The sequence below is a fragment of the Pelobates fuscus genome, chromosome 4 (genome assembly GCF_036172605.1).
Source record: "Pelobates fuscus isolate aPelFus1 chromosome 4, aPelFus1.pri, whole genome shotgun sequence".
NCBI lineage: Eukaryota > Metazoa > Chordata > Amphibia > Anura > Pelobatidae > Pelobates > Pelobates fuscus.
The window spans coordinates 120,366,281-120,390,413 of NC_086320.1; the positions used below are offsets into that span (position 1 = coordinate 120,366,281).

The 24,133-nt window shown below is 37.8% G+C and overlaps 1 protein-coding gene across 2 annotated transcripts in view; it reads right to left on the reverse strand.

The window, feature by feature from the left end:
• Positions 1–11,285: 11,285 nt before the first annotated feature.
• The window catches only part of LAMA1 (laminin subunit alpha 1), a 173,839-nt gene continuing 160,991 nt past the window's right edge, over positions 11,286–24,133 (reverse strand). For both annotated transcript variants that reach the window (XM_063451545.1, XM_063451544.1), the window contains exons 60-63: positions 22,914–23,067; positions 21,297–21,430; positions 15,251–15,473; positions 11,286–12,308 (exon numbers count right to left, since the gene is read on the reverse strand). In XM_063451545.1, coding sequence (XP_063307615.1) covers positions 12,148–12,308; positions 15,251–15,473; positions 21,297–21,430; positions 22,914–23,067 — 672 coding nt within the window. In that variant the 3' untranslated portion in view covers positions 11,286–12,147. The remainder of the gene's footprint in view (positions 12,309–15,250; positions 15,474–21,296; positions 21,431–22,913; positions 23,068–24,133) is intronic.

The window sequence follows — 24,133 nt, forward strand, 5'->3', positions numbered from 1 at the left end:
TAGTATTGTCACATACAGCTTGTAGACCCCCCCCCCCCCCCCCAAAAAAAAAAAAAAAAAACAGGTCATGATAAATGACCCATAGTTTCTCTTTACCCATGTTAAAGTTTGCACAGCCACAAAAAAAAAAAAACAAGCATTAATTTTAATTTAATTCTAACTGGAAAGCTTTACACACTGTATTTCATTGTACATGACGCCATCCTTGCACCTCTACATGTTCTTTTCTGTTTTCCGTACGTGGGGATTTGACCAGTGAGTCCCTCGGAGGTCTCCCGCTAATGCCTGTCCCATTTCATGAAAGGGGCAGTCAAGACCAAATGTATTGGTCACAACATTTACAGAAACAGTATATGGCCAAGAAAGGCATATCGTTTCCCAAAAATTGTGTTTTAGTTCACAAAAAAGGGGCTTAATTAGACGTTAAATGGCATCTATGTTTCGTACTGTTCTCCTGCACACACCCCACTCACACTCTTTTCTCCACATCACTCAGGGCCTGTTGCTGCCACAAACAGTTTCTTGTACTCACAGTCTCAGATTGTATGAACAAAACATGCACATTTATAATATATGTGCATGCAGTGTATCGTATATACCAAAGTGTGTTTTCTGTGAAATTAATGTGATGCTCACTCTATGTACTCTCTACTCATCTCTCTACTGTTTTCAATACTAATTTGATACTAAGTGTTTCCAACCAATAAATAGTAAATGACAGACAAAGTATATTTGCTAATCTGTGACTTTTTCAGGTGAATGTTTTATTGTTGTCCTGAAATTGACTGTTTTACATGTTTTGTACCAAATTTTATTTATGTATTTTGTTTTATGTATTGGACCACACGTAATTTATTTAGTGAAATGATTTTAGATACACATGAATCTTAGCTGACGTTTTATTCTGTTTTTAAATATCTGTTTTTCATTATTATTTGATACAGTTCACCTAAAAAAAAACAAACAAACAAACAAACATTACATTTATTTATGCCTAATACGGTTAAGAACTTAATTGTCTTAAACCCCCAAATACTTGTACATTTTGATAATGGTTCATTATTATTAATTTGGTTGTAACTATTAAACTATAGGTTTTTAGAATGGCATTGCTGCTTGGTTGAAAAATGTGTGTTTCACTTCTTAAATTAGCCAATAGAAAAAGAAATCTCACTGTCTTCCGAAAATACATGGCTCTTCTTACTTCTATTTTGGGGTGTGCACATATTACCACGGACTCAATCCCAAACAGCTGAGGCTCCATTTGTTAAAGGCTTATGTTTCCTTGAACAGAAACTCAGACAGTGATGTTCAAACAATTTCAGGAATGTTTCATTCTCTTTTATGGCTTATCATTAACGCAGTAGTTCTCAACAGACAGCGAATAAATAAAGACATACATACATGGTTTTTTAAACCAACAGGAAAAGATAGTAAAGTAGAGATGATATTTTTTTTTTCATTCTTAACACATTTAAAAACTGTTTTTCAAATCTTGTATTTATCAAGTGAAGACCTCCGATTTTCAGTTTTTCTATTTATTTAGGAAAAGGACAAGCAATGTGACCAGGTTGCTTTGTGAGCCAGCTTGGAGCTAGTTGCTCCAGGGAGATGTAAGGTGAGGTTTTGTATCTGTATTGTATTGGCACATGTCAATATTGTGACAAGTTAGTTTATTTGTATATTGAGCACTGGTACTGCCTACCTTCTTACCCACTTTAGTTACAGGAAGGTAGGAGGCATTTTGCTCGCTAGTTCTAGAGATCACCTCCCAGCTTCTTGTTTTGCTCCTGTGTTACAGAGGCAAGGAGCCTCCTGTATGTGATTACATTTCAATGTACAGAGCAGGAGATAGAAACTTTTAGTTGTAAGTAAGTTACATCTGATGGAAAATGAAACCATGTTTTTTTCATATGTCAATCACAGCCAGGGGAGGTGTGGCTAGGGCTGCATAAACAGAAACAAAAGTGATTTAACTCCTAAATGGCAGTGAATTGAGCAGTGAAACTATGACCTATACACAAAAGCTGCTTCATTAAAGGGACACTATAGTCACCTGAACAACTTTAGCTTAATGAAGCAGTTTTGGTGTATAGAACATGCCCCTGCAGCCTCACTGCTCAATCCTCTGCCATTTAGGAGTTAAATCCCTTTGTTTATGAACCCTAGTCACACCTCCCTGCATGTGACTTGCACAGCCTTCCATAAACACTTCCTGTAAAGAGAGCCATATTTAGGCTTTATTTATTGCAAGTTCTGTTTAATTAAGATTTTCTTATCCCCTGCTATGTTAATAGCTTGCTAGACCCTGCGAGAGCCTCCTGTATGTGATTAAAGTTCAATTTAGAGATTGAGATACAATTATTTAAGATAAATTACATCTGTTTGAAAGTGAAACCATTTTTTTTTTTCATGCAGGCTCTGTCAATCATAGCCAGGGGAGGTGTGGCTAGGGCTGCATAAACAGAAACAAAATGATTTAACTCCTAAATGACAGGGGAATGATCTATACACTAAAACTGCTTTATTTAGCTAAAGTAATTTAGGTGACTATAGTGTTCCTTTAAGCTAAAGTGTTTTTTATGATTATAGTGTCCCTTTAAGATAAATTGTAGAAGAGAGATCTAGTCTTCTTAAGGCACAGATTTTCCACCTACCCTCTAGACTAAATTAACTCACATGGCTTTGTAACAAATACATCACTTGCAATCCCTATTAGCATGTCAGTGTCCAGATACATGCTACACATTCTGTAATGAAGTACTTACCTATATTATCCACAAATCAGCTTTCTAGCTTAAAAGGAATTCTTCTTGTTTTTGTGCTCTTCTTTTTCATGTGTTATATTTATTCATTCTTTAAATCTGATGGCTGAGTATCGGTGCACAATGCCTTTGATGTTAAAATGTTAATGAACTTTGCTTTTTAGCTCCCAAATCCTAGAGATTGTCAGAAGCTTAACAACAAAATCTAGAATCTAAGAAATTGGTCTGCTTTGAAAACATAGTCTATACTGACTGTCAACATGATGTCTTTATAATAAAGGAAACGTTACTTTATCTAGTAAGCACATCAAAATCCAAATAAAGAACAATTAAAAAATGTTCTCACTTTTAGACCATAGGCAGATTTTTAGAAAGTAAATAATCAGGACATATTTTTTATGGGATTTCTTTTCTTTTCTTTCTGAGTGTTACAGCTCAAGATAAAACAAGACTCCTTTTCATTTTGTTTGTTTTCTTTGGCTAGCTGGAACCCATGGTTTGCTATAGCATAGAATACATTAAATATTGAAGCCTTGACCATTGCATTAGATATTTGCAAGGCCAGTGGAGGTTATCCATGGACACCCTAACCACAGTGATTTTGATTCTTACTTCATATAATGCCAAATTGGCAATATATTGAATACACATTATTTCCTGATGGTTTGAAGGTGGAGCTCATGGTCTGCGCCTGAAGCAGGTGTAGACCTTTCGAACCACTCTCTTGCGATTCCACTACTTATTGAAGCAGTCAGAGCACAATCCCTGGGATTCCATCCCAGAGCACTGGATTGAAAGGAGCGATTATTATGGTTTGCACCAACAAGCTGCAAAACGCATGTTTGCTTGCGTAGCCAAACATTATTGTATTGGCCCCAGATATTTGCATTTAACTTTTTAGTGACTAAACCCTCAGATGCAAATTATGTCATTTTTGAGATGTTCCCTAATATATGTGTAAATTCATGCACTAAAACATTCCGGTGCTATATTGTAAGAACTTATTGTCCAAAATTAGATTTTCAGGATTTCAAAAGAAAATTAAAAGTGATTGTAAATGTTCAAGGTCAAAGTAACAGAACAGGACAATTCTTAAAGTCAGGTTTCCTTAAAGTTCTGCTATTGGTCTTACATCTGAAATTCACTTTTCATTTCCAACAATTCTCGCTTTCGTTAATAGCCGTGTTCTGTATAGGTTCATTATTATACTTGTGCACAGATGGAGAATTTGACTTATCCAAATCCTTTTTCCTGAAATGAAAAAAAGCTTTTTGGTTAGCCTGAATTTAATTTGAATAATTGTGTTTCAAACTAAATTTGGGCAAAGCGATTTCATTTATAGCCTATAAGTCCTCATTGCTCTAACTGATTTTCACCTCCCACTCAGTTATTTATTAAAGTCCCCAGGGTTTGGGATCACTATGTCGCACTAAATTAATTATTTTTATTGATAGCCACATTGTGGGAGAATCAGAGCCCAATTAAGGCGGCCCAGGGTGATGACGGAATGATGGTGGAGAAATGATGATGACAAAGTTACAGACACTGTCAGTACAGACTATGCTTTCAAAGCAGACCAATTGGTGCTAGATTGGTTCATCCTGCTGGAGCCCTGGGCTCTGTTTCTCTGAGTGCTGTATGTGTGAGAATGTGTGTAGTGACTGATTGCTGTGTGTGAGAATGTGTGTAGTGATTGAGTAATGTGTGCGAGAATATGTGTGGTGGCTGAGTGTTGCATGTGTGGAGGAGGCTCAGAGTTTTATTGGTTTGCTAAGTGTGTCTGTGTGTGTTGGTTGAATTTTGTGTGTGGAGGAGTCTGAGTGTGGCTGAATGTTGTGTGTGTATTTTTGCCACCACCCTGCTTAACTTCCCTATGGTCCAGTGGAGTGTAAGCTGGATCCCTGGTGGTCCAGTGTGGGAGGTCCAGCGTCTGTACCAATATCAGGTACAGACTACTTTGAAGTGCCCTTGCAATTTTGGTGCAATTCTGGTGCAGAATCAATAACTCCGAGTTCCAGCTGTGGGGGAGGGTGCACAAGGCTGTGCAGGGAGATCTTTTGATCTCCCAGCCAACTCTGGGAGGGCCTGCTCAGAGCCGGAGCTCTGGGCCCAGACAGGCTCCCACATTGCCCATGTCGGAACCCAGGCCATTGGCAGCTGCCTTGGTCACTTAATGACCAAGGAGAGGGGTACTCTTCTTTAAATTAAAGCCCCCAGGTAATACCCATGGGTATTATGTGTAAGTTACTAGTGACTGGACAGCAGAAATGCCCATGGCTAGTGGGGGCATGAGGGAGATTTGAAATCTCCCTTGTACTAATTAGTAACCCCCACAGGCAGTTTTTAAATATTTGCCCGCTGGCTACTAGCGGGCAAATATTTAAACTCAAATCACGAAAAGTAATCATGAGAATGTATGACAGCTGTATGAACAACAATACACACAATTATTAAAAACTGGCTTGCATGTGCTCCTATATTTACGTTTTCTAATCCCTCGCTGACAGATGATAATTCACAGTTTTAACTGGATTTGTGTGATACTTTGAAAATAGACATATGCCAAACAGAACTATTCCTAGATCTTCATTACATATGTCTGTATTCTTTTTTTTTCCTGATGTTGTTAATTTACATCAGAGACTATCAGGTGCATGCATTACAAATGATGGTAGCATAAGACAAATGGGGGTGGTTTCTAACCACTGTAACAATTAGTTTCAATAAAACTATACAATAACAATTTTATTCTATGGAATCGTTAAAAATAGGATAAAGAGACTATATAAAATTACATCCTGTCCAAATTCCCAAATGTTTTATTTAGGTAATTTATACAACATTGTTTGTTCCGTGGGTAAAGCACTCAAACTATTGCATACTAAATGAATACATAAATAAAAACATGATTGTATTTTGTTTGAATTGTTACCCATAGTCCAAAAACAATCACCAGTTGCTTGCATGAGAATAATCCTTCAAATGTATAATAGTTATTATACGTATTATTAGCATTGTCGTTTTATCATAATTGTTAGTTATAGGTGTATGTCTGATCGTCCATACGTTTTCCGTAAGTTTTATATTTACTATGTTGAACGCAATGCAATGTTTTTTGTGTTGATATTTTTTATTTGTCTTTTTTTAATTAGAAACCAAAATAAAAAATACCATATCGGATTTTGTTTCTGAATTTTACTTTGGGTCTCAACTTCATTCCTTGTGATACATACATTTTTCTCCATTTATGATAATTTGCAGTATTGGTCCCAGTTTTCAGCTGAGTTAATCTAGGCAGTGCAGGGCTTAACTCTTTGGCTGAGTGCAATCATCTAATGCAGGGGTTCCCAACCCAGTCCTCAAGTACCCCCTACCAGTCCAGGATTTAGGGATAACCCTGTTGTGTCTAGGGTGTTTTTGGTTTTTCTTTCTAAAAACACCTTACACACAACTGGGTAATCCCTAAATCCTGGATTGTTAGGGGTACTTGAGGACTGGGTTGGGAACCACTGATCTAATGCAAATGACTAGGTGTTACACTGCAGGGTTTAGCTCAACAGAGATAATGGAATCTACTAAGTAGGAGTGTACAACCCTCCTGTAGTTGTTGTGGTGACACTTATGAAAGCATACTGTAATGGTTATGGTACATAAAGCATTCCTAAACCCATTCCTTAACACTGCGACACACGCTTGACACCATCTGAACCACCTAAGTTTATCTTGGTCTTATCGGACCACAGGACATGGTTCCAGTAACCCATGTCCTTAGTCTGCTTGTCTTCAGAAAACTCTTTGCGGGCTTTCTTGTGCATCATCTTTAGAAGAGGCTTCCTTCTGGGACAACAGCCATGCTGACCAATTTAATGCAATGTGCAGCGTATGGTCTGAGCTCTGACAGGCTGATCCCCCACCTCTTCAACCTCTGCAGCAATACTGGCAGCACTCATACGTCTATTTCCCAAAGACAACCTCTGGATATGATGCTGAGCACGTGCAGTCAACTTCTTTGGTCGACCTGTTCTGAGTGGAACCTGTCCTGTGAAACCGCTGTATGGTCTTGCCCACCGTGCTGCAACTCAGTTTCAGGGTCTTGGCAATCTTCTAAGCCATCTTTATGTAGAGCAACAATTCTTTTTTTCAGATCCTCAGAGAATTCTTTGCCATGAGGTGCCATGGTGAACTTCCAGTGACCAGTATAAGAGAGTGTGAGAGCAATAACACCAAATTTAACACACGCGCTCCCCATTCACACCTGAGACCTTGTAACACTAATGAGTCACATGACAGTGGGGAGGGAAAATGTCTAATTGGGCCCAATCTGGACCTTTCCACTTAGGTGTGTGCTCACTTTTGTTGCCAACGGTTTAGACATTAATGGCTGTGTGTTGAGTGTTTTTGAGGGGACAGCAAATTTACACTGTTATACAGACTGTGCACTTACTTTACATTGTAGCAGAGTGTCATTTCTTCAGTGTTGTCACATGAAAAGATACAATAACATATTTACAAAAATGTGAGGGGTGTACTGACTTTTGTGAGATACTGTATATATATATATATATATACATAGCAGAAATGATCGCACTCCAAGGACTTTATAGAGATTTCCAAATAAAGTTTAACTTTTATTCAATCTATTTAAAAAGTCAGCGTTTCAGCTCCCACATGGAGCTTTCATCAGGACAAAACATCCTGATGAAAGCTCCATGTGGGAGTTGAAACACTGACTTTTTAAATGGATTGAATAAAAGTAAAATTTTATTTGAAAATCTCTATAAAGTCCTTGGAGTGCGATCATTTGTGCTATGTCTACATGATCCTTGCCAGACCAGCACCGGACACCACAGGATTACACCAGGAGTGCAAGCCCTCGCTATTTATATATATATACATATACTTTTTTTAAATTTATAAAATGTATTTATTTTTGCTCTTTTAGAGCGATCACATGGCCTGCAAGGGCCTAATTTGCAGAGGGGGGACTGTCTCGGCTGTCAGAGGGGGGACTGTCTCACCTGTTTACATGCCCTTTGCACTGCTCAATTCTTCGTCTTTCCCTGGCTTCCTTGTTGCTTGCCCAATCCATAGTTTCTCATAGATGAGCATTAGGAACATGCGGAGAGCACCGCACGCAAAACCAGTGCTTCTCATAGGACAGCATTGAATTCAATGCTTCCCTATTAGCTTCTGTGTCACTATTGTCACCCAGACCACTTTATCACAATTAAGTGGTCTGGGTGAGGTAGCCCTGTACTTTTAACCCTGCATAGACTGAGTTAAATTCATGATGCAAAAGCCTACAAGAAAGCATTGAATATAATACTTTCCTGAGGAGCATTGGATTGGACCATGATGTTTGTGAGAGATAGAGAGTTGAGCAGCAACAAGTGAACCTCAGCGCTAGGAAAAGGTAAAAACATTGTTTATTTTTTTACATTTATTATTTGGCAGTGTGGGGGACCTATATAGATCTAGTGACACTATAGAACTAGGAATATAGGTTTGTATTCCATCGTGTTTTGTTAAAATGACAGGACAACTGGACCCAGACAACTTAATTGAGATGTAGTGGTCTGGGTGACATTAGTGATCCATTAATACATTTTCCCACAAAAGTTTATAGGCTATATGCATTGTAGGAGCGAATTATAGCATTATCCAGAATTCTATTGCCACAATATTGCCACATAACCATAATGTCACCTTGTTCCATAAACATTGCTGCATATCTAATTGCATTGTGAGTACATATATGAGATTATAGATATGTTATATCTGTTCATTGCCACAACATTGTCCATGCCACCCCCACTGTGCTGCCACACTGTCAACCTGGACACAAACCCTCTCTTTCTCTTCCCATTCACCTTACCAGACAGAATGCCACCCCTTTTTCAGTTAAGTGATGGAGAGGCATGCAGGTCTGCTTACCTTCCTAACATTATAGCAGCTGAAAACAACCATGACATTTTTATTTTTGGCAAATACATGATTTTCCCAGAACGCAGAGCAGACAATGGACAAAAATATTTGCAGATATAATATGGGTTAATACAGTGGCGTAGCTAGCACTTTTTCCGCCCAGGGCTGCCCCTGAGTTTGACGCCCCAATCTCGACCCACGTCATGTGCGGTGCAGTCACGGACGTCCGTGGCTGCACCAGACATACCTCTTTTAAGTACTCAAGGCCTCTAGTCCAACACAGTTTACAACCTTTTCAAGCTTTTTAAAGATATACACCCAATGAATACATGCATGAAAAAATCATGCATGTAATTCATTGGGGACAAAGCTACTAAAGAGTGATTTTATGGGGGTGAGGGTTTTGCACATTTGGACAGTGTTCCTTTAAATAATTATTGTTACTAAAGCGCTTTAGTATATTTAACTTTTTATTGTTGTGAAAAGAAACACTTGCTGGGGAGGCAGGGGGAGGAAGATAGACTGTACAGGGAGGAAGATAGACTGTCAGAGTACAGAAAAGGGATCTGTGCAGGGGAGGGAGGAGAAGTGTCAGGGTACAGGGAAGGCAGGGAGAGAGAGGAGATCTGTGCAGGGGAGTAAGGGGCGAGAGGGGATGTACGCAGGGGAGGCAGGGAGAGAAGGTATCTGTGCAGGGAGAGGGGCTGTCAGTGAGGCAGGGGCAGGGGAGGGAATGTGTGCAGGGGAGTCAGGGGGACAGGGGATCGGTGCAGGGAGAGAGGGGATCTGTGAAAGTGCAGGGGTAGGTGGAGAGGCAGGGTCAGTGCAAAGATTTCTGCTGCCCTAGGCAAAGATCCATTTTGCCGCCCCTCTCATGTCACTAGCTCACTGACAGACACGCACTGGCAGACACACACATTCACTCACTAACATACACACATACACACACACACACACTCACTCACACATATTCACAGAAACTCACTGACAAACATGCACTCACTCACTGACAGCACACACACAGACACTTACTGACAAACAGACAGACACTCACTCACTGGTAGACACACACATACACACACACACAGAGGCAAACACTCAATGACAGACACACACACACAGGCAGACACTCACTGACATACATACACTCAGTCACTGACAGACAGACACACACACACAGGCAGACACTCACACACACTCACCTCCTGAGTTCCTGGAGTCCAGTGTGGTGAAGCTCCCTACTCCTCCAGCGCTCTGTTTAGTATGCCGGGTATCTGTGCAGGGAGGGGGACTTTGAGGGAGGCAGAGGGATCTGTGCAGCGGAGGGAATTTGCTACGCGGCTACGCCACTGGGTTAATATGAAGAAAATCTGCAAGGAAACTTTTGTCTACTGTGTTAATGTAGCTCTGCACAGACAATGACATGGTAGAAAATTTATCAGCAGTTTTAATGCACTTCACTTGCGAAAATATGGGTATGTGAGTGCGGTAAATGTCACAGAAGTGTTCTGTTCTTATGGCTGCCTTTTTGTTTGCATATTAACTAAACTTTGACCCATATGTGCGACTTATTCATTGTAAGTTTTAAATCAACACTTTTACAAAGATAACACTTGTATGTGTATCACTCGTTGTTTATAAAACAATTTATGTTATGCGAAACATTCAGTTAAATTGAGGAATGTTCTTGCCCTTTATCTGACATCTGTAGATGAACATCTAGTGAGACAGCACTAATCAAACTAACACAAACCACGATAGTGTCAAATCCAAGTCCCCTTGCCTGACCTGTTTCCCCTGTCTACTATCTTGTATCAGTCCTATCTTTCACACAGTCACTAGAGGCGCTTGATCTACAACAGGGGTCCTCAAACTCTAGCCCCCCAGATGTTGCTGAACTACAGCTCCCATGATTCTTGTAGTTCAGTAACATCTGGGGGGCCGGAGTTTGAGGACCCCTGCTTTACAACAACCAAGTAAATCTCAGTCAGAAGACGAAATGTAACTCATAGAAGCATTGTTTCTATCAGTTGAGACATGAGATGCATGCGAATCAGTCCTCAGTGATCCTGTACGAGAATGAGGCATGCCGAATGACCTTGCAGGAGGTGGGTGGCAAGTAGCGAGAAGGGAGTGTTGATGGTGTTGAAAAGGTAAGTAAAATCCTGTTTTAATTAGTTTAAATTCAGTTAGTGGGCTCTCAGAACTAAATATAGACTAGGGCACTATAGTTTTAGGAATACAGGGTTGTACACTAGCACTGGATGGGTAGAATTTATTATAAACAAAATAGTGATTTTTCTCCATTAAAAAAAAGAAAAAAATGTTGTTCATTATTTTTAATATGCTGTGTTATAAAAATATCTATGGTATCTAAAGGAATCCTCATTGGTCCTTCTTTAAAAACCAATATGTAATATGCAGGGGAGTGTCATGAAACAGCAGTTAATCAAACTCATAGTCAAAAGTACCAAAAAAGCCTCATTCAGAAATGCAAAGAATCTCTGAAAAACCTCTGTCATTAAAGAATTAATAATGGATAATCACCAGTTCTTACAATTTCATACATAAATAATAAAACATGACAGTACTACATTCAAGAATACATGCACCTTTTATTGTAATTGTATTCAAAAATTATTGCGATTTTACAGTTTGTAAACTGAGAAAAAGTATTCAAATACTGTCAAGTATTCAGCAATATCCAGCAGTAAACAAACATTGGAAACACAGAAATAAAACATTTCTTTAAAATATTTTTCTACTGGAGGTATTTGTTGCATACACTTATGTTAGTTAGAGTTTGATTGTACAAATTTCCTGAGCTGGAATGTGACCATAGGAGAGGCTCTTGGAAAAGTATTCAAAAATATGGGGTTTACATTTGTTAAACAATTGGTGATGGCTAAGCTTGGCATCCTGTAGGTTTGTAAATAAATTACCCATAATGCATAGTTAATGTGGAGGCTGGTTAAACAACATCATGAAAGATTTGTTCCCGATCATCTTGGGTGCCAAGATTAGCCTACCTTCGGTTATGTCATCTCACATAAGATTAGCGCTATCTATCTGGGACTTAGAAAGTGAAGGCAGTCATGAGAAATGTTTAGTCGCCAAAGAGTGCATAGTTGTGAATTGATAAAAAGGTTGCAAAATCTAGGCCTAGCCCATTAACAAGCTGTAAAATAATAATAAGGAAATGTGATGTTGAAGTTGTCTTCCGAAGTGGATATTTTGGGGTGCAATGTGTTTTTCACCATTTAGCGATTAAATCACAGTACTAGAATGACACTAGTCAAATTCTCACTCCCACAAACACTTCATACTACTTCATTCTAGGGGCTCGTTCCGAACATTCACTGCCTTGTGAACAACAGAGTATGGAAGCATATTATCTTATGTGAGATAATCATTTTGTATGTATGATCGGACTAAATGCAGACAATAAGTCTCCTGTTTATAATTCGGTTCCAGGACAAGAATGAGGGAAGACTCCACGCAGTTCAAAAGCTTTGCTGAAGTCATCAGCTTCAGTCTGTGTGCCCTTGACTAATTTCAGGTCGCGTATACATCCGTGGAATGAAGTCTGGCTAGTCAGACAGTTTTGCTTCACATCAGCTAGACATGAGGAAGACAAAAAAAACAAAAAAAAAAAAAAAGATTATGAATATTGTTTTTTCTACTGACTAAAATTTTTAAAACAAATGCACAATTCCAATCCTCAAAGATAATGGTTGCAAGCTATATATCTATATTATACATAACACAGTCATTATATAAATAATAATTTTAGTTTAGCTGAAAAACTACTTTCTTGAGTTTTTGTTGAGTGCTGTCTAATCCTATCAGCTATGTAGCTAGTTCCTTCTTTCATTTTAAGCATACCTAGTGTATTTGTCACCAAGGGTGAAATGACCTGTTGGCACTCTGCCCCGAAGAAACAACTATTGTTAGACCTCCTCTTGTATCTTTCTGCACCCTCCTCGCCACCTTTTGAGTAGCTCTCATTAAACTCTCACCCTCCTTTGTCTCTCTCTTTACCCTCCTTCACCCCTGTGTTTCTCCTCTTAGCACCCCCCTCCCCCCCCCCATTTACCCCCATCGCCCCATATTGTATGCCACACCCTAATTACTCTTTGTGTATCTCCTATTCCACTCATCCCATTTTGTGTCTTTCTTTTTTCCCTAATCACATTTTGTTATCACCCTTACCCCTCGCTCTCTTGTGTTTCCCCTTGTGCTCCAATTCTAAATTGAAGAGTGGGGAGCAGGACTATAGCAGGAGACATGCTCTCCCTTCTATCCTGTCACCCTCCCCCCTCCAGCAGTAGACACATCACACGCCCCCCATTTGTACACCAATGATTCTATATCTCATGGACATATGTGTTATCTGCCAATAGTCAATGCATGTTGTGCAGCACAAACTAATATTTTTGACACACAAAGTAATAGCGATTAATGCCACTGCAAAGGGAGCATTAAAGAGTGAAGATGGTTTATCTTAGGTTGTGAATAAGGTGCTGACAGGAGAAGCATTTTTTTCAAATGGGACTGGGGGACTAACAGAATAATGAGGAAATAGTAAAAATGATTGTGGGTCTCAGAAAAAAAAACAATTGTGAGAAAGGATAAAGTAAAAAATAAAAAAAGCAGTCTGAAGGAATAAAAATAGCTGAACTGATGGGGATGTAGACAAATAAAGTCAAAAGGAGAGAGGGAAAAGGCTTAGTGGTGAGAATACACATTTCTATCTGAACCAAGTTCTTCCTTTGTGTGGCATTTTCTCAATATGATTTGTTTGGATTTGTTAAGTATGGAATATACTGGTTTCCATTCTTTGAAAAAAAGTACAGTTGTAAGAGATTTAAAAAAATGCTTCTCTTCTTTGTTTGCAACAACTTTGCACCAAAGAGATGCTATCTGATGATACCTATGGGAACAATCTAGCACAAAAGAAAACAAAGATTAAGTTTTTCTTGAAGGAAAAACACAATACACCACTCAGTGAGCAATTTACCTATTTAACCCTATGCAGTGGTTCTCAACTCAGTGGTCAAGGCACAAGAAAAATCCCAGGATTAAGACTTTTTTCAGCATGTTTCCGATTGGAATACTTGCAAAACCTGGACTATGATGATGTGCCATGATGACGGAGTTGGGAGCCAATGACCTCGTATGAACCAATTACAATGTGGCTTCTAAGAGACAAAATATCAGAATTAAACATTTACAGCTTCCGTAATTACACACTCCATCTTTCTACGACTACATGTGGGCTGAGCTGATTGGTCACGGAGAGCATGCTATTCTTCTTTTTCTTTAAACAGGAAATAGCATAGATAAAAGGGCAGAGAACCAGAAACAATGTGACATTGTGCTTCAATGACCTTTAACAGAACCAAACATTGCACCTGTTTGCAAAAAAAATAATAATCACGTTTTACACATTCTATCACTTTAACACTGCACAGTAAACGTGAATTACTAAAAGCAAAACGCACATAGCTTACATTGTGGAAGCTGGAACCAAGTGGAAGGAAGCAGGAGTCAAAAACAGTACTGACATAAATACGGTTTCATGGTTTAACCCCTTAAGGACACATGACGGAAATATTCCGTCACGATTCCCTTTTATTTCTGAAGTTGTGTACTTAAGGGGTTAAACTGCCTCTCCCTTTCTAATTAAGCAAACAAAACAAACAAACAAAAGGGGGTTGGTTGGTTCCATTAAACATCAGTGATGTTTGGATTTCATATTTGAAATGGCTTACTAAGAATACATGGATATACAGCAGTGCCAGTGATGGGTTGGATGCCACTTATCTTAAATAGTGATGTATGACCTTGTGCTGCCCTGAGATTAGAGAAATCTGTACTGTACAGCGTACTCTTGCACCCTGTTTTTTTGCTAAACCAGAATTGCTCGTTACAAAGAGTAATGCATGTCGAGCATCATCCAGTAGAGTGTTTCATATACAATCTGGCTGTTAATAAATGTTGCTACTAATTAATGCAGGAACATGTATAAACCAAAGAAGATAAACATAATATGAATAATAATAAAAAAAAAAAATTATGTCTGATTGCCCCTATTCTTTAGATTTTCTCTAAGACTTTTCCAATCGACTCTGATTGTTAATTAAATTAGGGATCAACAATATCTGTCTTTAAATAGCTTTGTATCTTACCAGGGGGGAATTATTTCTGATTTCTCATACAGATCACCATAAAGCCACTTGTGCAGGCGCAAACAATCTAATAGGCTAATTCATTTGCTAGCACAAGCATTTCCCTTTATTGTATTAAAAGATATGAGCTTGCAGCTGCAGTGTGCATATGTAAATGGAACTCCAGCATTTTCAATGAAATAACGTAAACGACAGGGTCAGCTGAGCAGGTTTCCAGTGTTTTTTTTTTTTACTTTTTTGCCATTATATATATTTAAATAAAATATTGTAATTAAAGGCATTATTGAAGATAATTGTTGTTGAAAACAGCACCAACAGGTCAATTTGCAAAACAGCGTAAAACACTAACATATTAAAAAAATAACTCACCTGGATATCCTCCAACATAAACTGGATTATTGGTGTCTGCTGAGGTTGATTGGACATGAGGGCTTTCTGCATTCACTGCATTTCCATCAACAGTCAGAACTATTCGATGCTTAATTTTATTGGCTTGAAGTTTGTGCCATTTCCCATCGCACAGGGAACTGGGGTACTGCGGCTTATAAACTGCTGATATTCTACCTGCTCCATTGTTTACATGGAACAAAACCTGTAAGAATGAAAGTTATTATTTGAGGACTAAGTCAGTTGCACTTGAATCGTTTACTATACAATATACAATCATAAGTTTAAATAGTAAAAAAGTTGAAATATTTTATTTTATTAAAAATTGTCTCTGTTACCTTTTAGATTATTTGTCTTTTCTACCATGGTAGATGGAAGTCAAACTTATATTTGTGGACTCTCTATTCTCAAAGAGGACACAATGGTCCATGATTTAGTGAGAAACAACTCTTCGGTCCAGAAGTATATCCAGAAGAATGTATAATTTCTAGATTCTGCATACTATGTTTACAACTGAAAGGAACACTATATGTTAAGAATACAAATCTGTATTCCTAGCATTATAGAGACCATCTTCCATTTTCTACATAGGTTACATTATACAAAATTAAATTTTATTTACCTTTTTCCTGCTTACACCTCTGCTTCCAGTGATGCCACCACCAATGTCCAATCCAATGCTCCTCATAGAGAAGCATAGGAAAACCAATGCACATGCACAGTGAGTGCCATACACACATTCAAACTTCCTCATAGGTCACATCCTGTGACCGAGGGTCTTACTTGGTCAGTGCAGCAGAATCACCTCTAGTGGTTGTCCTACTGACAACCACTAGAGGTGGACTTAACCCTGAAATGTAAACATTGCAGTTTCTCAAAAACTGCTAATTTTTAATTGAAGGTTTAACCCGTTAACGCCGTTACGGCGTTCTATGCCGTCGCGGCTTTAAAGGGCTTTAAAGCCGTTGCAGCGGCATAGAACGCCGTAACGGCTTAAGCCCCCAGAAGATCACAGCTACTTACCTCCGCCGCGATCCTCTTCTGGGGGGCTGCCTGACAGCCCAGGCAGCCCCCCTCCGGCAAATGAGGCCCCCGGGGGCCATGTGATCGCTCTCAAAGAGCGATCACATGGCCCCCTATAGCTGGCTATGGATCTGCCAGCAGGGGGACTGTCTAAAATATTAGACAGTCCCCCTGCTGGTAGGAAGAGTAAAAAAAATGTATTAAACATGTGTAAAATTAAATTAAAAGTATTTATATATATATATATATATATATATATATATATATATATAATATGTATATATATTATATATATAATATATATACATATTATATATATGTAACGTCATACAAAGTGTATTTTAATATTAGTATATATATTAATATTAAAATACACTTAGAATGACGTTACATATATATAATATGTATATATATAATAGATATATACACATATATTATATATAAATACGTCTAATTACAATAATAAATAAATAAAATAATAAAATAAATAAATAAAATATTGAAACAAAATTTAAAATAAATTATATATGCATATGTAATTTCATTCTAACTGTATTTTGCTATTAATATATATATATATATATATATATTGGTAACATAATACACTTAGAATGACATTCTATATATATATATCTATCTATATATAAAATGCAAATAACCGCAAATATATATATAGAGATAAATACATATAATTACATAAAAGATTACATTAGTATGCACGTAGAATTTAAATACCTATAAATGCATATATATTAAAATTCTACGTATATATTTAAGTCATTTTTTAACGTAATTATGTCATTTGATTAATTAAAATTTGATTGACATGCCTGACAACACAGGGAGAAAGTGCAGCAAATTTAATTCGCAAGCACTATATTTGACCCTGTAACTCTCCAAGACACCATAAAACCTGTACATAGGGGGTACTGTTTTACTCGGGAGACTTGGCTGAACTCAAATATTAGTGTTTAAAACTGGTAAATTTTATTAAAACAATGATATTTTAAGTAAAAGTGAAGTTTTTTGCATTTTTTTCAAACAAACGGCACTTTTATGGACTATATTATTGTTGTAATATGTTTTACTGTTTTAAAACACTAATATTTGTGTTTAGTGAAGTCTCCCGAGAATAACAGTACCCCTCATGTACAGGTTTTATGGTGTTTTGGAAAGTTAGAGAGTCACATATAAGGCTTGCATTTCATTTTTTTGACATTGAAATTTGCCAGATTAGTTATGTTGCCTTTGAGATCGTATGGTAGCCCAGGAATAAGAATTACCCCCATGATGGCATACCATTTGCAAAAGTAGACAACCCAAGGTATTGCAAATGGGGTATGCCCAGTCATTTTTAGTAGCCACTTAGTCACAAACACTGGCCAAATATTAGTTTTTTGCTTTTTTCACACAAAAACACATATGAACGCTAACTTTGGCCAGTGTTTGTGACTAAGTGGCTACTAAAAAAAGACTAAACATACCCCACGTTCAATACCTTGGGTTGTCTACTTTTTCAAATGGTATGCCATTATGGGGGTAATTCTCATTCCTGGGCTACCACACTGTCTCAAAGGTAACATTACTAATCTGGCAAATTTCAATTTGAAAATGGAACGTTCTATATTTGACCCTGTAACTTTCCAAACCACCATAAAACCTGTTAATAGGGGGTACTGTTGTACTCGTGAGACATCGCTGATTACAAATATGTGCTTTTTGTTGCAGTAAAACCTAACAGTATTATGACATGTACAGCTAAAATGTGAGGCGGAACTACAAATTTAAAAAAAAAAATTAAATTTCTCACAGTTTTTTAAATTTTATTCATAATAAATTATGTTTCATATATAAATATTTGATATAAAATGAAAGCCCTGTTTCTCCTGAACAAAATTATATATAATAAGTGTGGGTGCATATAATATGAAAGAGGGGAACTACGGGTGAACAGACATATAGCGAAAATTCCAGTTTTTGTTTACGTTTTGTTTTGATCAGAACGTGTACTATTGACTCCGTCCTGAAGGGGTTAAAAGGACAGGATTTCATTGCTATGAAGTAATCTGAATGACGATAGTGTTCCTTTAAGAGCAGTTAAAGAAGTAGTATTCAACTTTGAAAATTACTTAAAATTCATAATTTTGAGAGTTGATTCATTTCTAAAAACACAGTTACAATATTTTAGCGCGTCAGGACAGTCCATCCCTTGCAGAGAATGCCAACCTAGTTTAATCAAAATAGGAATACAGATAATTGATAAGTATGAAAAAAGTTAAATTAATCAATATTTTAATCCCAGAATATATATTGACTAATTATTTGTCACCAAGACCTTGGCAGACTGGGGATTCAACTTACTTGGTTAAAATATAGACAATTTTCAATCTCCCCAATAAAAGACACATTAGACATTTTGAATGAGAAAAATTTAAGAAGAAAAAAAGAAAATTCTCTGCTCGTGTGGATGTATTCCAAATATTGCTAATATTTCTTTTCGTGAGACTGTGCTTAATGGTCCCTAAATATAATATTATAAGTGAAATGCAAATAGTTAAGCTTGTGAACATTCATTTTCCAGTTTCCTCTACAATAATGTATGATTTGAAACACAGGGACCATTTAAATATTGTAATACGTTAGCTGATGCAACTTATCTATTAATTCAAGTTACTGTAATATTATGAGGAAATTTAGTAATTACTCCCACTTAAAAGCTAGCATTTATTTGGCAGTTACTACACAGCTGGAGATTCATCAATTTTCAGTTCCAGAGGAATTCTGGTAAAATGTCATTATGCTTGCCTTGAATCACTTCAAATACCAGAACAGGAATCCAATATGGCAATGGAGATAGCGGGAAGGGATGAAGTGTGGGAATGGACACATATTGAAGAATAACAAGAAGGTTGTAAACATTGCTGAACTCTGTTTGGCCCCAGGTAAAGGTGGGGAAGCTCCCTTTCTATTTATACCCTGTACCCTTTTTGTTTATTCTTTATAAGTATTGAGCTCCCTTTATAACTGTATGCATGTAGCTAAGTACCAAAACATTGTGGTGAGGCCAAACACAAATAAACTCCCCACAGTACAAATAGAAAAATGACTGTTATGCATCACCTGCATATCTCAAGATGGACTTTGAGAAGTCATCCTTGGCACATAAACTTGAGAAATCAAGTTTCCACAACAATCCCAGAGTTCCCAGCTTGATATGCAAATGAGTACAGTACCCTTAGCGATGGACCCTGTTTTAAATATAGTTTGTGTTTTTTTAAAACAAAAAACTGTGATTCAAAAGGTTCGGAGAGCAGAAACCAGCAATGAACAGCAGTTTCATCTCTAAGTCCTCATCCACCGTGCGCCAGTTTTAGCCTGGAAATAAAAGTCTCTCTGACAGCATATAATAAAGTAGCAAAAATAATGTGGTGAGACCAAAGATGACATAACTCCCAAAAGTCTAAATGTTACTTTTATGCATCATTTACATTTATCTAGTATGAAGTAAACTCTGGGATAGTTTTGGAAACAAGATTCTCCAGTTTCTTTGTCCAAGGAGGACTTCTCAAAGTCCAACATGAGCTGTAATGTTTCCATATGTCTAGTATTTAGCCACACACACACACACACACACACAGAATAGTGCCATTAAGTGTTTCTGGAGACATTCTAATAAACCACAAGGCAGATGGTAGAGTAGTTTAGAAATGCTTCCATAACTCTGAAATGCATTATTTCCCCAAATACATGCTTCCACAATATGAGTCTTTTACATTACATGATCATTTTAGGTTAGGATTAGGATTAGTATTAGCTAAGTGTAAAAGGAACACTATAGGGTCAGGAATACAAGCATGTATTCTTGACCCTATACTGTTAAAAATATATGTAGGGTTCCTGGCCCCTCATTGCCCCCCATAAAAAGGTAAAAAACTCACCGTTCTTCCAGCGCTGTGCAGGATTGCCAGCACTGGCCCAACCCCGATCCACCGCCTTGGCTGACATCATGAGAATTGATCTCAGCCAATCACAATGCTTCCCATAGGATTCTCTATGGGGAGCGTTCAGCGTCTCCCTGAAGAGCGTGGAGACGCTGAACTGCAATGCTGTACACTGTGCAGCTCTGACCAAGGAAGCACCTGTAGTGGCCGTTTGAGGAGTGGCCACAAGAGGGGTTTCTAGGCTGTAATGTAAACACTTCCTTTTCTCTGAAAAGGTAGTGTTTACATTACAAAGCCTACAGGTAGGGCTGCCACCAGAAACTTTGGGGCCCCTGACACAGCCCACGGTCTGGGCCCCCCGGGGCCCGCCGCCAAGTCAGTCCACATGACCTGCCCCATGTCCGCCCACATGACCTGCCCCCAAATCCACCCACAGGGCCCATCTTAAGTCCACCCACAAGGATGAAGTGTGTGTGTTCTGAATTTGTTTGTGTGTGTATAGTGGCTATAGAATGTGTGTAGTGGATACAAAGTACGTGAGTAAAGTGGATACGCTAATATTGAAACCCCCACTAACCTAGAGTTGAACTTCTAGACTGTTAAAAGGTAGGCTGCAAATTATTACACGTTAATTACACTGATTAATTGTACACGCACACACACACATACATAATTATACATTGTATTTGTATCATTTTCTTATTATTTGTACCGCTGGGAAAAACTCATTAACTAAAACCTTTCATTAAAGGATACGTTTACAGCAAACCTCACTCCCTTGCACTACCTCTCACTAAAATATAGCTGACTTGGAAGAGGTCAAGGCATCACAATGTCCTTGGCAAGAAGCATTAGGAAATGAAAGTCCAGCTAATCAACAAATTCTTCTTTCATTATTTCCTAAAATCGTTTACAGTTAATTAAAAAAAATCACTTTATATGAAAATTCTAAGTTAGTGTCTCCATTATTTCTTATCACATTAAAATCAGTAAACATGTTTCATATTCTAGTATTTAGCCAGTACAATCTGACATTTATAATTGGATGCAGTGAAAACACTCACCTTGCCATTTACAATTTCCAGGCCAATTGCATCAACCTTGGCACTGCTGATTCCAATAAGGACTCCATTCATGTTTGTAGTACGGAACTCTAAAGTTATATTTAAATCTGATCTGACTTTGTATCCATCTTTAACTACAACATCAAAAAAGATATTCATAAGTTGATAGTACATATATAATGTTGATATTTTATTTTAAATAAACAATGACATATTAAAATATGTCTTTACTATCTATTGCATATCTGATTTAAAGAGACATCATGCACCATACTACAGCTCATTGAAGAAGTTATGGTGCCAAGAATATGTCGGCACTATCTTCCAAGTAACATGAATCCGCCCTGTCTCTCTCACTGGCTCCTCTCTTTAGATACATTCACCTGCCATGCACCCTATCACATACTCCCAACCAGTTATTTACTGTCACCCATTCAAATTTACCCAACCATGCTCTATGTCCCAAACACAGCCACATACTGCAGTCACCCACCTAGTCACATTCACCCCACCAACTGAAATTCATATATTTAACAAATTAGTTACTTACCCAGTCACATGCCAACCCATAGTCACCCAGTCACATGTCTACCCATAGTCACCCAGTCATATTCCTACAATCGCATTTTACCCACCACACTCTTCAGTGTTCATATAACCCTACCCACATACTAACCCACACAGTCACATAGCTCCCTTCACCACCAACCTATATTATCTAATAACAAAGCCAAATCCCCATCCATTAACCATTTACAACACAAATAATGCACAATCACATACACCCAATATACACAGGTGCACATACACAAATTACATATACAAACAATTTGTGGAATACAGACATTTGTGAGAAATCTGCATATTTATACTGGTTTATGATGCTGGAAATGGGAAGTTTCGTTTTTTTCCAACATCATGCTGCGATTACATGTTATTACCAGTGACCACACTTGGATTTGTGAGCACTGTGTTTACAATTATGCCCTTTATTGTGAAAGGCTGGGAACATATAAAGGGATCAGGGGTAGAGATGTCCCGAACAGTTCACCGGGAACTATTCGCCAGCGAACATAGCTTGTTTGCGGTCGCCGCGACGGGCGAACATATGCGGTGTTCGGTCCGCTCCCTATTCGTCATTATTGAGTAAACTTTGACCCTGTACCTCACAGTCAGCAGACACATTCCAGCCAATCAGCAGCAGACCCTCCCTCCCAGACCCTCCCACCTCCATGACGAATAGGGGGCGGACCGAACATCGCATATGTTCGCCCGCCGCGGCGACCGCGAACAAGCTATGTTCGCCGGCAAATAGTTCCTGGCGAACTGTTCGGGACATCTCTAATGAGGGGTGATATGTGGAAAGAAAACAGCATTTTAGCTACATCCATATGAGGAACTCAGGTGTCAGTGACCATTGGATCAATCCCACTTTCATTCTGCAATTCAATTGATTGATTACAACAGCCAACAGTTACTTTGCATAACATAAAACAAAAAAAACAAACAGAGGCAGTCTTGAGCCCTGAATGTTAAAGTCTTAAAAAAGACTGTATATTGTTTGATGTATCTAAGAAATATAAGTGCAGAAATAAAATTAGGAAACTAAATACTTACCAAGCGCTGCAAATCCACTTCCATCAAAGTAAGTACCCTTTTGGGCAGATGCATAGCATTTATTTACAGCATGTATGGATATAGCATTCTCCTTATCCAGCTGTTTGTTATTAATAACAACATTGCCGATGCATGCCGGGACACTGTGTGTGATCTAAACAATGAAGACAATAACAGATCATTAGTACATTTCATGTAGCCATTAGCAAACATTTAGCAATCACTCACAAACGCAGATATTTTTAGGCAACAAAGCATTAGTTCTTTTTATACTGACAATAAGTGTGTATGTATATATATATATATATATAATTAGTTATAACGTCCATCCTATACATGACAGCTAAAGGGAAAGAAAGTCATATAAACAAGAAGCTTGTGGTCATGTTCCAATAAATAGGCAAATATTTAATAAATGACCTCTATTATGGTATTCTAACATATTTCGAAGGACTGAATCATAGGTATCAGGTGGGACGAGCAGTTATAATAGGTCATAATATGTTTGGTCCCCAAGTGCAGATTTGGTCTAAATGAGTGAAAGATAATTTTTTACCTATCCAACCATTCCCCAGCCCTATCTGGCAAGAGCAGCAAATATAACGTATACTGTGAAGTCCAACTTAAAATCTGAGCATCCAGAGTGGTTATTACATGAAGCAATTCCGTGGGGTCTGTGTGTATCTCATGCACTGATAGATTAGCAAAGTTGTCATAAAGGAGAACTATTTTAGCTCAGCCGCGTTGTCCCACATTTTAACTGTTAAACCAAAATCAGAGGCTTAGTGAAAAGACCCCTGTGAAATGCTTTATTTTAATTACATTCTAGATTCACTGATTCGGTTCATGTACAGTAATTATAATAGGTGAATGTACATATCCTTAAAATAGTTTAGAAATTACATCTGTTAAATGATGTACCTAGGGCATTGCAGATATTTAAATAGTATGTGCAAAATGTTAATCAGAAAAGTTTTCTGTAAATTGCATTTCTGTCTGCCTTCCTTAGATTTCAGTTTATGCTTTCTAGACGGGTCAATTAATGTGCGTGGGAAGATAGCCTTATTTGATAGTTACACGATTTAAAGCAAATATATTGGTTATTAGTATTCTGGGTTGTTATGCCAGTGACAAATCATGTGGTTCTCTTAATAAGAATAGGATCTATGAAAACTTCTGAGGATTATGTTCAAACATTTGAGGGGAAACTAAAAAGTTCA